Source organism: Lithobates pipiens, unplaced genomic scaffold (genome assembly GCF_037356315.1).
Source record: "Lithobates pipiens isolate NorthernLeopardFrog02 unplaced genomic scaffold, aLitPip1_a1.2 Scaffold_28, whole genome shotgun sequence".
NCBI classification, from domain to species: domain Eukaryota; kingdom Metazoa; phylum Chordata; class Amphibia; order Anura; family Ranidae; genus Lithobates; species Lithobates pipiens.
In genome coordinates, this window is record NW_027507789.1 from 153,204,201 (window position 1) to 153,220,445 (window position 16,245).

Consider the following 16,245-nt stretch of genomic DNA (forward strand, 5'->3'; position numbering starts at 1 on the left):
AGGGGAAGAAAGCATATGGTATAACAGCAATCATTATGTGCAAAGAAAATAATGGTCATAGCCATACAAGTAAATGACAGGGGCAGGGAAGCCCATCCCAAAATGCATTTGTCACCCATTCACAAACCTGAGTGTTCATAAAGCAACATCCCGGTAGCTGTGTTTTGCACACACAGAGTGTATTATAAAAGGAGGAATAGAGGTCAGTGTCCAAAACCAGGCCCACCGAAACTCAAGCAGGCTATTCCAGGACATTGGAGGTGGCAGGGGATGACGTTAGCAGCACTGTAAACCGTGACGATGGTCAACATAGAATTTAAACCAGGAGGAGTGCGTCAGTGGAGACACTAGACATCAAACATTGCACCTACACAAAAGAGTGGGAATTTAAACCTCAATTGTACCCCTTGGCTGCCAGTCCTCAAGCTCATGTGTTAACCCTTTAGAATCCATTATCCAGCACACGCTTTAAAGCCCAAGTCTAATTTGTAAAAACTGAATACATCAAACCTCTGAGCAAATAAAACATTGTGGGGAATTTATCAAAACTGGGGCAGCTGTGCATGGCAACCAATCAGCTTATTTCTTCCACTTGTTCAGTTAAGCTTTGAAAATGAAAGATGGAAGCTGATTGGTTGGACTGCAAAGATTCTGGCTTCTCCAGTTTTGACTTTTTAAAGTCCTTGGTTGAGCACTTCATCTCCTGCTATTTTACCCTACAAGTGTGCGGTTTGCTTAATATCGGGAGACAAGCGAGTCACTGACATGTATAATGTACGTATTCAGATAGAGATTGTTCACTGTCAGTTAAGAAGCAAAATTCCTTTCACTTGTATACCACATAAAGCATTGTTTTCATGCTGGAAGTCTTGGAAGGACTCGGAGCTTGCTATGTAATTGCAGTCAGTACAAATTCACACTAGTCACTGACAAGCACTCTATTCTCCATACAGAGCTATACCAATGCCCCTGACACACGATCCAAAAATCGGCTTTTTATTTATTTTTGCATGCTAGTCGTATATCAAACACAGCTTACTAAAGTTCCGAAAATTCTCATTACGACAGAAAAAAAAAAAAAGAAGGGGAGAGGTCATGTGTTGTAGTGTATTGTATCTTCGGATGCCAACTGTACCGATTAAATAAAAATCGTATGGGAATACTTTTCGTTCTTGTCCGATCGGATAACATCAGACAAACTGTCGTGATCGGCTCTCGAAAGCTCTGTACTAACGATCTGATTATAGTACGATCGCTTCCAAAGCGGTATTTTTTGTACGTTTTTCGGATCGTGTGTACGGGGAATAAGGGCCAAGTTATGTAATAGTTTGCAGGTGGTGTTCCATGCATCAGTCTATATTTTTTTCCCCAGGAGATTGTCAGAAGACGCTACAAATTCTAAAAACCTGGTTCTTCACCATTCATATGGTATACATTATCTAACATTTGTCCATTGTCAGGATGGCACAGAGGATCTTCAGACTTGATGTTCTGCAGGCACAGGATCTCCGAGTGCTGACAGTCTGCTCTTGCCTCTTCCCTGCCAATGGAAAAAAACACAATGGAAGGCCATGCAAAAGGGGAAAAAATAAAAATAAACTGCTGCTGTGCAGACTACTGGGGAGCAAAACCTTGGTTGATATGTCGAGGAACTCAGGACTCCAAAAACTATGGAAAAAAAATCTCACCAGTGGAGCCTCCAAGAAGCTCAAACATCTGTGCTTGGTGGTGCTTGTTAAGGATTTGAAAACAGCGACTACCATACTTCTTAGCAGAACTACCTACCGCACAGTGCACCTCCTCCCTGTTCAGGTGATAGTCTCCCAAAACTTCCAATACCATTTCCAATGTTCAATAAACCAAAAATCAATCTTTCTATTCCTCAGTTCACCCGGCACATCACTAATTTACTAACGGACATATCCATATGGATGTCACACTGCTTTTTCAAACCAGCTTAGGAATAGCAAAAATGGTCTGCTCACGAAGGGGGGTAAAACCTTCTGGAGGTCAACTGGTTAAAGTGCAAGCTTACCTTTACAGAAAAGATGGACCCTCTCCCCATCGCACCGGGTCTCTCAGCAGCAATCTCCCGCACTGACACATCGTATCGCGGCTTTACCGGTCAAGGGATTTGAAATAATCTTCGCCCCGCTGACGGGACAGGCTACACGGGGGTTCTGATCATGCGATGGCGCCGACCAATCAGAATGCCTCCTGATTCCTGATCCCCGGACAGGTAAATCAGCTTCACGATGTGTCAGGGCGGGGGAATCGCCGGCTTCAGGTACAGCTGGACAGGTGCGATGGGGAGGGGGGGCCATTGTACGTTCAACTTACAGGTTTTTCTGTAAAGGTGAACTTACCCTTTAACTTGGGACAAAAGTAACCATAATAGTAATGTAAAGGTTGCCTGTTAAATGGCACTTTTAGGTCACATGGTGCAGATTTATGCGGTTATTGCTTAACTAGTTACTGGCCCCCCACCACAGTTGTACTGCAGCACGTTAGCTCCCCTGCACAAATCACCGTCATGCACATACACTGCCATTTATAGATGAACCTCGATGTCAGCCAGCCACCGGCGATCGCTCCAGAGACAGGCAGAACATTGATCTGTCAGTGTAAACAAACAGATCCCCGTTCTGTCAGGGGAGGAGAGAAAGATTGCTTATTCCTAGTGATTAGGAACAGAGATACGTCTCCTCCTCCAGTCAGCCCAGCCCCCATACAGTTAGCAACACCTTCCAGGGAATACACTTAGCCCCTTGATCGCCCCCCAGTGTTAACCCCTTCCCTGCCAGTGACATTTACACAGTAAACAGTGGGCATTTTTAGCTCTGATCGCTATATGGATGTCAATGGTCCCAAAAAAAAAAAACCACCGTCAAAAGTGTCTGATCTGTCCACCGCTATGTCGTAGTCCCACAAAAAAAAAAAAAAAAATAAAATTATAATAATATAAATTGTATATATAAAAAATTAGAAACTCTGCTTATTTGCAACCCAATCCCCCCCCCCCCCCCCACACCACCACACTTGCCACTTGGTTTTGACAGATACCTGCTCTGCTCCAGGGTGATCTACAAGCATGTTCGGCCCCTCTTCCTCCCCCCCCCCCGCAGCCTTCTGGGACACACAGAGGTCCAAGAAGACTGCGGGACCATTCACAAAACGCAGCGCAATTCAAGCATGTGCAGTAGGTTTCTTTAGTTACAATGCTGGCGCCTGCACCCGAAGTTGACAAGCATTGGCTCGGGGGAGTCGACATCGCTGGATTCCTGGACAGGTGGAGTGTCCTTATATTAAAAAGTCAGCAGCTACAGTATTTGTAGCTGCTGACTTAAAATGTTTTTGGGGGGGGGGAGGCTGGAGCCTCTCTTTAAAGTGGTTGTAAACCCTTACAACATACAGGCAAGCATAGATTAAGGCTTACCTGTAGGTGCTGCAAATATCTCCAAAACCTACACGGTTTATGAGATATTTACAATTCCCCGTACTAGGATTCCTTCGGCGCATGCGCACTTTAGAAGGGTCACGGCGTGCCGTTTTCATTAAACGACATGACGTGACTGGCGGCTACCGCCCAGAAGTGATGTCACACAACTCCGGCCAGTCACAGAGCCGGAGTCCATGACCCCGGAAGGGAGATGGACGCTTCCAGCCGGTGAGGAAATCAGGGACATCGCTGGCTCCTGTGTCAGGTAAGTAACACAGGAGTTGCAGTGCATAGTAGCCCATTATGCTTTGCAGGGAAACAAAGAGGAATCTTGGATTTACTTCCTCTTTAATCCATATACTGCGTTTGGACACTGCAGATGTATAGGAAGAACACCAAAATCCAGATCTTTCAAATTTTTCAAGGGCTCAGTTGGGTAAGAGCCCAGTTCTGCGAAGGTGGGGTTAGCTGGCTCTGGAGGTGGAGTTTAAAGCCAAGTGTATAAAACCAGTTAGAGAAAACACATATTATGGGGAAGAGTTACTAAAACTGGAGAGTGCAAAATTTGGTGCAGCTCTGCATAGAAACCAATCAGCTTCCATTATCAAAGCTGAAGTTAGAAGGCAATTTGCTACCATATACAGCTACATCAGATTTTGTTTTCTCTAGTTTTAGTAAATCTACCCCTATTGTGTGTGCACATAAAATTGAGCGCTTTCAACCCTTTCTTGATAAAGGGTATTAGTACACACATAGAGAAGAGAGGTGTCAGGAACACACACTGTATGCTCCCTTTTAGGTGAGGCCTAAGCATAATTGAATTAGATTTTTCCAGGCAACCCCAAAGTCCAAGAATTGAGAGCAGAGATGCAAACGGGATTTATAGAAACATTACATACCGTAAATAAGACTTTGTTCAATACAGATTGCTGCAGCCTGCAAAACGACTTATGTTGCGTTACGTATAAGATTTCATATAGGTCTTCTTTTAGCTACATTAATCCAAGGGGTAAGGCCAAGCACACTGGCAACTGCAAATGTGTATGTAATCTCACTCCCATAACAACAACTGTGCAAGTTCCAATACTACGGAGAAAAAAAAATTAAATCTTTCTCGTCCCACAAAATGTCAGGGACTTACACAACGATGGAGTAACCGAAAAACTGGCTTGTACAAACAATAATGTGAACCACTATTGTCCATACTACCGTGATTTGGCGATTCCTCAGAGCTGGGAGCTCTCTCCACCTACATGCGACTGCTCTGTGTGCCTCAGCGGCCAATTGAGGCACATACTGCCCCCCAATCAGGTATTGGCATCAGGTATTTTACTTTGCCCCCAGAAGGCTTATATAGTGTGGTAGAAGAGCCAGGTGATGGACCTTGTAGCTGGTGGGACCACCAATAGGCCTCATGCACATGGATTTACTTAGACGTATTACATGTTATTTTCCCTTGGCTAGGGAGCCGCAGGTGGGGCGTTCAGTCCGATATAAAGTTGAACGGCTGTATGCCCCCGTTACTGGCGCTTCTAAGCATTGGTGCTTACCTGCACATGTCATTTCCCCAAGCGCAGCACTTCCATGTTCGGTAAAATAAATCAGGCGTGCTGGAAAACGACAATTCACGGAAGCATTGGCATTTTACACAAGTACAACCATTTGTTTCTATGGCCAGCTGTACGCCCCCCACCTGCAGCTCCCCAACTTCAGGGGAACAACTTTTCGTATGCTAGGCAGATGTTATTGTGTCCATGTAGCCTTAAAGTGAACCTGGTGCTTTGTCCTGAAGAGGTCTGATTGAGTACAATAACCACTGTGTTACACTGACTCTTCATATTTGCATAGGCCCACATCCAAAACTTTATATACTCTCTATGATATGACAATAACATGGCATTGTGTGACCTATGGCTACAACCTACAGATTTACCAGAGCCAAAATGTCACCATGTTGTTGTTATAGACATTTTGTTTGATAACTAAATGATTTTGGAAAGCAAATATAAAAAAAAATAATAATTATAAACCCCCCCCCCCCACATACACAACCAAAAGTAGTATTAGTGTAAAAAGCACTTGGGTAGTCAGCCAATCTTTTAGGTGTAGTTTCTGCACTCGATCAATGCAAATTAATTGGGGACCAGTGATATCAATACAGTAATCAGTGCTAAAAATATGCACTGTCACTGTAATAATGATACTGAGAGGGAAGGGGGTTAACATCAGGGACGATTAAAGGGTTAACTGTGTGCCTAGGGAGCAATTAATAATGGTGTGGGGGATTCTTTTTACTTGAGAAGGCAGAGATCCGTGTTCCTGCTTAGTAGAAACACAGGATCACTGCCTCCTCTTCTTACAGAATAGCAATCTGCCTCTGTCTGTTTACATCATCAGACCGCCACTCCACTTCTCTCGGGAACGATCAGGGAGTCCGCTGGACCCGCTGATTGCTTCCGTTGTGTCCAATCACAGCAGGAGTAGGTCACAGGTGGTGCACATACACACCCCAGACCCTGGGGTGCAGACTCATGTACAGATATGCGATTCTGCACAGGAGAGCTGCCCTGCCGCGGTATACGGTCGGAAATCGGTTAAAGATGAATTCCAGATATGGATATTTTCACATAGTTACATTGGTCCAGATTGGAATATACCAATATACCATACCTGGCTGATGCCCCTAGAAGCTGAAGCAGACACTGCTACTCAAGTCATCTCCACTTGCTTCCAGGTCCCACGCTGACCGGCTAACCTGTGAGGTCGGCCTCTTGGCATGGGCCCCATTCAGAGAATGGTTTGCAGCTCATGAATGAAAACCGTTCTCTAATTGGATGAGGTGGAGAGGCGGGGCTGTGATGTCACATCGCTCCTTTTGCTTCAAAAATGTGCCTTTTTTTGGTCCCATAGACCACCATGGGAGCAGAAGAAAAATGTACGAAATAAATAAAACGCATAAATAGGTCAGCCCAGCCTAAGAAAAAAATGCAAATGAAACTTACCATTATCTAGATGCAGGAAAATAAAAACTGACATGTGAATTATCGAACTGTCTGCCACAACCATTGTTCTTCTGTCTGAGATCAGCAGGTGCAAATACTACGAAGGTATAGAACGCACTTTATACCGACCTATTTTAAGTCACCTGTTGTACGGCTAAATCACAAAAAGGTCACTACAACTTTGTATTCTTGGTGATGGAATGTCTAATAAAAAAAAACAAAAACAAAATTTTCACGCTTCGAATGACAGTCTTAGGAGCCATTATCTGTTCACTAAAAACATAATGGCAGGTGTCTACACAAAAACACCACAAAAGCAAAAATCGGTGAGGACTTCCGAAGCGTTCTCCTAATCATAGTAGTAGTGATGTGTGTATTTTCTCTTCAACTATTTGATTCCTCCCCCCCCCATCTTTCAAAATAAAATGTAAAAATTCCTTTCAGCCTGTCTTGATATTCACTTATTGCGCCATACTGCACAGCCCAGCAAACACCTCTATTTTCGGCTTAAGTTTTTGGTGTCAACAGTTGCTCACTGGCCATTTAATTAAAGGCCAAGTTCACCTTTTCTAGAATATAGTCTATGCCAGTGATGGCAAACCTTGGCACCCTGGATTTGTGCTGATGGGGCCAAAATTCATTAAGAAGGTGGTCTTGTCAGCACCAAGTCAATTTAATACATTTTTCTCAAAGAACCTGGGTTTAAAAATTCTTGACCGAACAGTGGCTGCATCCAATCAAATGGGTTTGGGTATTCTGACAACTGCGGTTGCTGGCTGTCAGATTACAATATCCAACACTGACTACAAAATGCATCCATCCATGCCATTTGGCTGAAAGAAAGCTCAACATGCATAGCCAGCTGAATGCAGACATTAACCCCCCCCCCCCCCAAAAAAAAGGGTGCAGATAACGGCATGCGCATTTTTTTATAGGTCACGCAACTCAAAAAAAAAAAAAAAAAAAAAAAAAAATAATCGCATTTAAAACAAAAAAAAACGCAACACAAGTGCGTTTTTTGCAGCATATGCATTGCATTTCAATGAGGAGTTTTTTTTTGTTTTTTTAAACTGACGAACTATGCACCAAAAATACCACAAGCAGGAATTTTACCGCAACGCAAGCACAACTGACCAGCATGAGGACATATATAGAATTTAAAAGGGATGCATTTATCTTGAGCTTTTCTTTTGCTTTTAAAAAAAAAAAAAAAAAAAAAAAAAAGCAAAGTTTCAAAAACTGCTCAGTGTGAAAAGCAGCCAATCAGCCGAACAGGTGCCACTAATGGGCGAAAAAATAAATAAATAATCATATTCAAAATTTAATTCACGATAATAAAAAAAAAGTTGAATATAATAAAATGTATATATTTATTTATTTGGCCAAGCGCAGAGCCATTCAAGCACATCTGAGAAGACACCAAACTTACAAAGATGGTGGCACTGAAGGGGGAGTGGGGCCAAAAAGGTAAAGTTAGTCTTAGGTAACCCAACAAAAACAAAAAGTAGTAGCCAATCAATTTACTCTGGAAGCCAAAAAGCTACTAAAAATACCCATGTTGACTGAAGGACGATAGCTACAATTACCACATACAAATTAATGTGGCCCTTGAACAATCCCATCTTCTACTTTAACCATATAATATTTAAATGGCCATCGCTTGGCTACAAAAGGTTATGGCGGCCTGCACACCTATTATCACACACATATTGCAGTATATTGATCAGCCATTTTCAACCAGATTCCTCCAAAGGTTGCCAGGGGAGCTGTAACTAATTAACTTCTCAATTGATGGGGTCTGCATAGTTCCAGGGTCAATGCCACTTGGCAAAGTCAATGGCGTGACATCGACAAACTTTTTAGCAATCTATATAGAGGGCATTCTTCCCACGGACCTCCAAAAGAATTGGTTTTAGCTAGGGTTCCTCAAGACCTGAAAATTATTTCAACTGTTCCTGTAAAGGTAATAAGGTCAAGAAACGCTGATACAGACAATTTCAGCTTCCTTATGGCACCACTGCCAATCTCTGAAATTCTGCTCAAAGTCTACATCTGTTATCTACAGCACAGTACTAAACATTGCTCAGCAGACTGCAGCTACATCAGAAAGCAGGATCTTCTTTCCCACGTTCCCCAATTAAACCCATTCAAAGCCTCTAAGGGCCCATTCACCAGCCTTATGAGTGGAGTGCGCCCATGGATGCATAGGTGTTACATGGGCAGCAAGAGGTTAAAATGAGCATTAGTAAATCCGGGCACACACTATAAAATACAATTGGGCCTGTGAAAACCTGGAGGCTTCATGGTCAAATGTTAACGAGTAACCATGTTCATTTACAAAAAAAAAAAAAAATTTAAATAAAAAAGTAACATTTTCGCCCGCATCCTCCCCGATCCTTTTCTGAATCATTGTACTATTTATTATCTTCACTCTCTGCAACCAAACACTTGCCAAACGCACCCCCACAAAACCCACAGCTTATAAACGTGGCACTGTGCCCATTGCCACCCGCATAGTCCCTGACCTTAGCCTGACCATCTGTCCACATTCAAAGTGTCAGTCCACGTTATTAGGGCCTATTCACACCACTGTTGTGTGTTAGTGTGCGCACGTTAACGTTACGTAGAATCGTGAGGTTTTGGTGTCATGACTTCTAAGAGCGCCGGAAACCCATTATTTTTGCGCCTAACAACCAGTCTCCTCAGGCTTGTGAACAAAATGAACGATTCAGGAGTGTGCATGCTGGATGTGGAGACTTTAATCTGCATGGTTAGGGCCCACAAGAACCTTTACGACCCCATTGAGGTCTATTAAAAGAATGGTGGTGAACAGCAGAGGGTCGGAGAAAAAAACTGGTATAGTAGACATGGCTCAAGAGTGCTGATAGTATAATCTGTGGCAATGCGTCTTGTGCTGCTTTATACTGGCCAAAACAAAAATGCTTGGAGTTTAAAACCATGTGCCTAAAATCACTCAAGTGTGAATGAGGGCCTAGAAAGGGGTCAAATGCAGGTCAAGTGGACCTGTTAATGAACTCTGGAGGTCCTAACCCTACCCCGGTGTCCCGTAAACCGAGTCTTTTGGTCCAGAGCGGAACGCCCAATCACGTGACTATTGTGATTGACTAACACAGTGGTCACATGATTGGGAGCCTTCCCCATTGGCGCCCAATCAGAACGAAAGACCAATAGTGGTCAATAACAGTTCAGTCAATGTGCAGGGAATGTGGTCTCAGCACAGAAACCTTGGCCATCCATGGCTGCATATGTACCCTACATGCATATCGTGGCAAAAGGTTAAGCCCCATTCACACCGGTGCAGCTTTAAAAAAAATAAAAATAAAATCATGCTACTTTAGTAAGATTTCAAAAGCCGCACATCGGTGCAATTTGCACTGCCGATTCCATTGCAGCTTGAGACTTCACACAATAGAAGTCTATGCCAGTCGCAATGAAATCGCAAAAATTAGTGCAGGAACCTTTTTTTCGAGTCGTGGCAATTTGAACGGTCCCATTGTCAGCAATAGGGTTCAACTTGAGCCGTAGCTAATTAACTTTCCATTTGATGGTGTCTGCATAGACCCAGGGCCAATGGCACTTGGCAAAGTCAATGGTATGACATCAATGATCTTTTTAGCCATTTATATAGGGGGCATTCTTCCCAGGGACCACCAATGTACCAGGCATTTGTTCTACTGAGTGGTGTGCCTGGACAAAGACCAATAATGGTGGGATTAAAAATGGCTGCAGTTGGATTTTCAAAGATGGATAATAAAAAAAAATACTATCCCTTTAGCACAGTCAAGGGTTGCATGGGAAATACTCAAATGTTACAGTTTGCCCAGTGTAGAGCCTGTTCCACAATCGCTCTTGGTAGAAACTTCTTAGGGACCAGCTGCAGAGCGTCCCTCCTGGCGGTTTAGTGCATCCAGGAGGGACAGATGCATCCCCCAGCTGTCTGGAAGACCTGCATTCTGAACCGTCATCCCTTAACGCACAGGCAGGGTCGGCCCTACCATGGATCCCAGGCGGCAAGATGAGAAAGGCGGCAGAGCAGGGCCGCCGCCAACTATACGATCCACATTGGGTGCAGACTCAGCGAGACTGTTGCGGGTTGCCTTTTACAGAGCTGTCCCGCACAGCCGCGGCACTCTCACCGAGTCTGCACCCAATACTTCAGTGACAGCTGGAAGCCAGAGATCAGTGTGAAAGCGAGTCTCCTCCATGCTCTGCCCATATATGATAGATCCTTGGATCCAAGCAACACAATGTCTTGGGCCCTAAACACTGGTACCTCTTGTTGCAGCGTTCAGTCCAGTACAGCTGCAATCTGCCATACACTTTGATAGGGTGCCTGCAGCAGGGCTGGATGCTGCACCTGTTCCTCCCGGGCACGCTAAAGCGTAGCAAGAGACAGTGCAGACAAACGGCTCCATGTCTAAGGCCTTATCTTGAGTCTATGTAACATGACGTGCTAGGTGTGTGTAATGTACTAAGGGTTTATAAATAAGGGACAGCACTGCGTCAGTGCAGCTGGGAGAGCATGACATGTGTTTACTTCTGCTAATGATGTCCAGAGGAGACACTGTAAGCTGAGCAAGGCGAGGAGGAGGAAGAGAATCTCCGGCAGTACTGGAATACATGGACGCAAGCTCGTGATTTAGGATCCAGTCTAAAAACACATTCACAGAAACACACACCAGAACACAGGATTTACCTACTGACAACGCAATTTAGATTAAAGCACAATAATTTAACTGTTAAAGCCGGCCATAGTACATTTGATCACTTGACAAATGTCACAAAAGAGCACTTCCAAATTGTGTTTGCAGTTAACATTAAATTTTGGATTTAATGTAATTATCCAAATGAAGACCACGTAGAAAAAAAAAAAAAAATTCCATTCTGCTCCTTTGAATCTGTCACTGTAAACAAATGTCGATTTGGCCCAACTAATAATATGATAATTGATCAAATGGTCTTAAAACTAAAAATTCTGAATGAATTTCTACTAGAGTATACCCAGCTTTAGGCCTCATAAATATCGAAGAAGTCAAATCAGGGACATTTGTGTCCTTTCCGATCACCTCGGAAGAGTTGCATAACGCCGGGACATGAGGAGGGCATTGTGCTGAATGCACGTTCCCTGGAATTCATTAAGACCCCTTTCACATTGTGGCATTTTTCAGGCACTTTAGCGCTGGAAACAGCCTCTCCTAAGCGCCTGAAAACCGCTTCCCATTCATTCCAGTGTGACTTTTCCTGCGGTGCCCTTGCAGGACGTTCTGAAAAGTCCTGCAAGCAGCACCTTTGGAGCGGTATGGGAGTGCTGTATTTAGCGCTCCCAAAACGCTCTGCCCATTGGACGGAATGGGCAGAGCTTCCGAAGTGCCTGAAAAGCAACACAGGAGATTTAACACCTTCTTTGGTGTTAAAATCAACCCGCTAGAGGCTGAAAAGCGGCACTTAAACAGCGCTAAATCGCAGCCAAGCATTTTACCGCAAATTCAGCCACGGTGTGAAAGGGGTCCAAGAGTGTTGTAGACACTCATTAGAAATTGGTCTCCTGTCCCTGCAATAAATATCATAAGTTGCGACAGATTCATAGAACTGTAGGCAAGTTGCACATTAGTCTGTCACAAGATCACCTCAGACAGAATTTTATCTGCAACCCAGGACTTAAAATGTGTACCAACATGGAAGAGGTCTTATTTACCTCACGTTTGTCACCAATATGGTGGTATCTCTTAATGAATTGTGTTGCAGCCACAGCACCAGAAGTGAAAAGTCCCACACATATGAACTACCTGAATTTGTCACGTGTGAGGGATAGTAAGCAAACTGTATCATGACTTCATTAATTTGTCGCAGGCCTCTCAAATATGGCCATAAGCCCGGAAAGTGTTGCAAACACTTTGTTAATTTGCTTCTATAGCGTTTAAAAGGTGCACTTGCTTTACCACAAGCTGCAGCAAACTAAATAAGTCGCTACATTTGACCATTCGCTGAACTGGCCATACAAAGGGAGCAGGAATTTGTTCATTAGGCCTCACTGACACACGCCGAGGCCTGTAATGTGTGAGTGGGCCGCATGTTTATGCAGCTTGACCTGCTAGGTGCAGCTTGCAGACAACCCATTCAAGTCTATGGGGATGAGGAGAAGGGCACAGTTGGCCATCAAAACATGACAATTGTGAAGGCACAGGTAAGCGGCCCTAAAATGTACACTGCATGTGTTCGCGGCTCCTCACCCATACCTGCCATATTGGTACAAACAGTACTTGGCGGCTCAAGCCGCATAAATCACACAGCCCACTCACAGACTATGGTCTCAACATCTGTGTGAACAAGGCCTTATGGCGCCAGGGTTTTTTTTTTTTTTTTTTATAAAAAGTTATAAAAAGTGTAAAGCTGGCCACGCAGGTTTACAATTGAATTGTATCATTTCCAAACAATGATCACATGGGTTTACCTGTCTACGTGTAACCACTTTGCCTCTTGGTTTTCAGGACAATGGCACATGGGCTGCACAGTGTCTTTGGTTGCCAGGATGCAGGCGGCCAGGCTTCCCAGCATCACTGGTTGCTAGGATGTAGGTGGTGGGGGCACACAATGCAATTGGTTGTCAATAAGTTGGCAGCTGGGGTGCACAGCATCTTCGGATGGCAGGACACTGGCGTTTGAGCAGCACAGCATTACTGATTGCTAGGACAAAGATGACCGCCTACAACATAACAACCAAAGACGCTGCAGCCTGGAAGCTAAACATACTAGGAGGTGCACCAAATGGAAATTTTGGTGCCTAAACAGAATATTACAGTTTTTTAAACATTTATATTTCTATAGATAAATTGTATTATATTTGGCTTTTAAATGAAGATTATCAATTTAAAATGAATATGAATTGTTGGCCATTATTGGCACCTTTAGTGCAAGAAAGGCTCAAGAAAAATGCAGCCTGCAGTCTCCAACCATCTTTTGTATCATGCCTGCAATCTCTTACGTAAAACTTAAAACACATTGCTAATAGTATTAGCAAAATTTCCATTTGGTGCACCTCTAGCAGACACAACACAAGAGACGGTCAGAGACTGCAGACATGATACAAGAGATCGATGCCGTCTCAACAGTGGCCCTCATATGCTCCCTCGCCAGTGTCCACATGACACCTCGCCAGTGCCCGGATCAGAGTGGTGATCTCCTGCTGTGTCATGGAGCTGGATTTGAATTGCCCAGGCCAAGTGGCCGTAGTACCAAAGTCCCGCCTCCTATGATACAGATACACTGATTCAATTTCCTGGCATTGGATCAGTGTGCCATCTATCACAGGAGGCAGAACTTTGTTAAAGAGGACGCCAAACAATTCAGCTCCGTGACAAAAGCGGGAGATCGTAGATCTGCGTAACAAGGAGAAGAGGAGGGAGGAGAAGACTCTGCTGGGGGCATGCCAGGGTGACACCTTGCAATGTGCGGCACCCGGCGGCAGACATTGTCGGTGCCATTATGGGGACATTTTTTTTTCTTTTTCGGCTGATGTGTTTTGGCGGCTGAAATTTCAGTACACTGAAATGTCCAATAAGGCTGGCCCCATGGGCAGCACGGCCCTGCCAATATATATTTTCTACCTCTCAGTGCTTTGGATCTCCTCCAGCCTTTTTGCAGTCACTTCCTGTTTACATGGACCAGCATCAGCTGCAAAACATGGCTCAGCACTGACCTCCTGATGGTGACAACGGTGGACCATGCCTGTGTGATGTGTGTCAGCGGGGTCACTTCTTGTTTCCACAAGGGGGCATACCTTGTGAAATAACACGGTCATCTTACAGTTGGGATGAGATTTTAGCGACTGGATACACACACACACACACACACACACACACACACACACTTCCATAAACGATCCATTTATTTTCCAACTGAACCCTCGCAGTCATAACAATAGATCTATAACATCTATTTCTTCCAACTGGGGAAAAAGGATTCCATTCAATAGTGTGAAGATTTGATCATAAATGATCAATCACATCGCTATTTTCGCCATGCGATCCCATAACTTTATTGCTCAAAATACAATCAAATTCCATCTTAAAACTGAATTCCATGAGTTCTCCGTGTTGTGGCATATTGATTGCGTTGTTGACTTTAGATCGATTATTCCTATCGCAAGAGATCGATTGGAAAATAAATTGATTATTTTTCCACCATAAAAAGAGATTGGCCAATCAGACATGTTACAATAAATGATTGATTTTTTTTTTTTTTAAAGGATTGACCTCCCAGTCTTCAGAAATAAATCGATCTATAAATGACAAAGCATTCAATGACAAACATGGAAGGTGGATTTTAATCGATAGTTGCAAGAAACGAATGTAAGCAATTGATTACGTATCTCTGTTTTCCACATCAAATCACTTTGAAATACAGTGAGCTTCAAAAATGAAGCATCTGATCGATCAAACACAACTGATATTTTTTTTGTACTGGTTGACTGACTCCAATTAATTGGCTCCAATCTAAATGAAGTTGAACCCGATCAGAAGGGAAGTTATGCCTGCTCAACTGATCGCTGATTTACCCTTTCTGATTTAATTGCACATTGATCGGATGATAAACTGAAGTCATCGTAGGACTATAGCATCCAATCAAAATTCTTGCTTTCATTTTTAAAGCTTATGTGAGCAGCTAAAGCTGGAATCCGATTGGCTGTCATGCACAGCAGTCCCTATATCACCTGTATAGAGAAGTATAGAAGGCAGGGATGGGTGACCTCCTCTGTCACATGGCGGGGACACTTCCTCCTATACAGCTCGCTGTCAATCACAAATCTCAGCTCTCCCACTATAGACGATCCACTATGGACCATGTGATCCCAGATCACAGGATACATGGGCAGATCTCCGATCCATAATAGAAGTGATCCCCCCGGAGGACTGACCTACCTTCTCTGCACAGGGCATGGGGCACCAGCAGGGCACAGAGTGCCCAGATCCAGGGGTTCATCTCCATCCGATCAGCGGCTCCCCTCCACCATACTGTCCGCTCCACCCTGACCGCCCTTCTCCCGGATCTCCGCCGATCACAACTTCTCCAACTTCACCGCCGCCAGTCCCCGAACTTCATTCCTCCACCACTTCCTGCAGGGCGGGGAGAGCCACGGGGGAGTGTCCTACCGCATGGGGGGCTGTACGACCGTACCGGGATATGACTGCATGGAGTCTGTACTACTGTACACGATCTGATTGCACGGAGTCTGTCCTACTGTACAAGACTTGACTGCATGGAGTCTGTCCTATACTGTACAAGATCTGATTGCACGGAGTCTGTACTTCTGTACAAGATCTGACTGCATGCAGTCTGTCCTATACTCTACAAGATCTGATTGCACGGAGTCTGTATCTCTGTACAAGATCTGGCTGCATGGAGTCTGTCCTACTGTACAGGATCTGATTGCATGGAGTCTGTACTACTCTACCGGGATAAGACTGCATGAGTCTATACTATACTGTACAATATCTGATTGCATGGAGTCTGTACTACTGTACAGGATCTGATTGCATGGAGTCTGTCCTATACTGTACAAGATCTGATTGCATGGAGTCTGTCCTATACTGTACAAGATCTGATTGCATGGAGTCTGTACTATACTGTACAAGATCTGATTGCATGGAGTCTGTACTACACTGTACAAGATCTGACTGCATGGAGTCTGTCCTACTGTACAAGATTTGATTGCATGGAGTTTGTCCTATACTGTACAAGATTTAATTGCATGGAGTATGTATCTCTGTACAAGATCTAACTGCA

General features: G+C 44.0%; 1 protein-coding gene across 1 annotated transcript in view; it reads right to left on the reverse strand.

The window, feature by feature from the left end:
- ERBB2 (erb-b2 receptor tyrosine kinase 2) overlaps window positions 1-15,588 on the reverse strand; it is a 190,393-nt gene extending 174,805 nt beyond the window's left edge. Inside the window, exon 1 of the mRNA XM_077459716.1 lies at window positions 15,381-15,588. Within this exon, the coding sequence (XP_077315842.1) occupies window positions 15,381-15,447 (67 nt within the window). The 5' untranslated portion in view covers window positions 15,448-15,588. The remainder of the gene's footprint in view (window positions 1-15,380) is intronic.
- Between the last annotated feature and the right edge of the window lie 657 nt (window positions 15,589-16,245).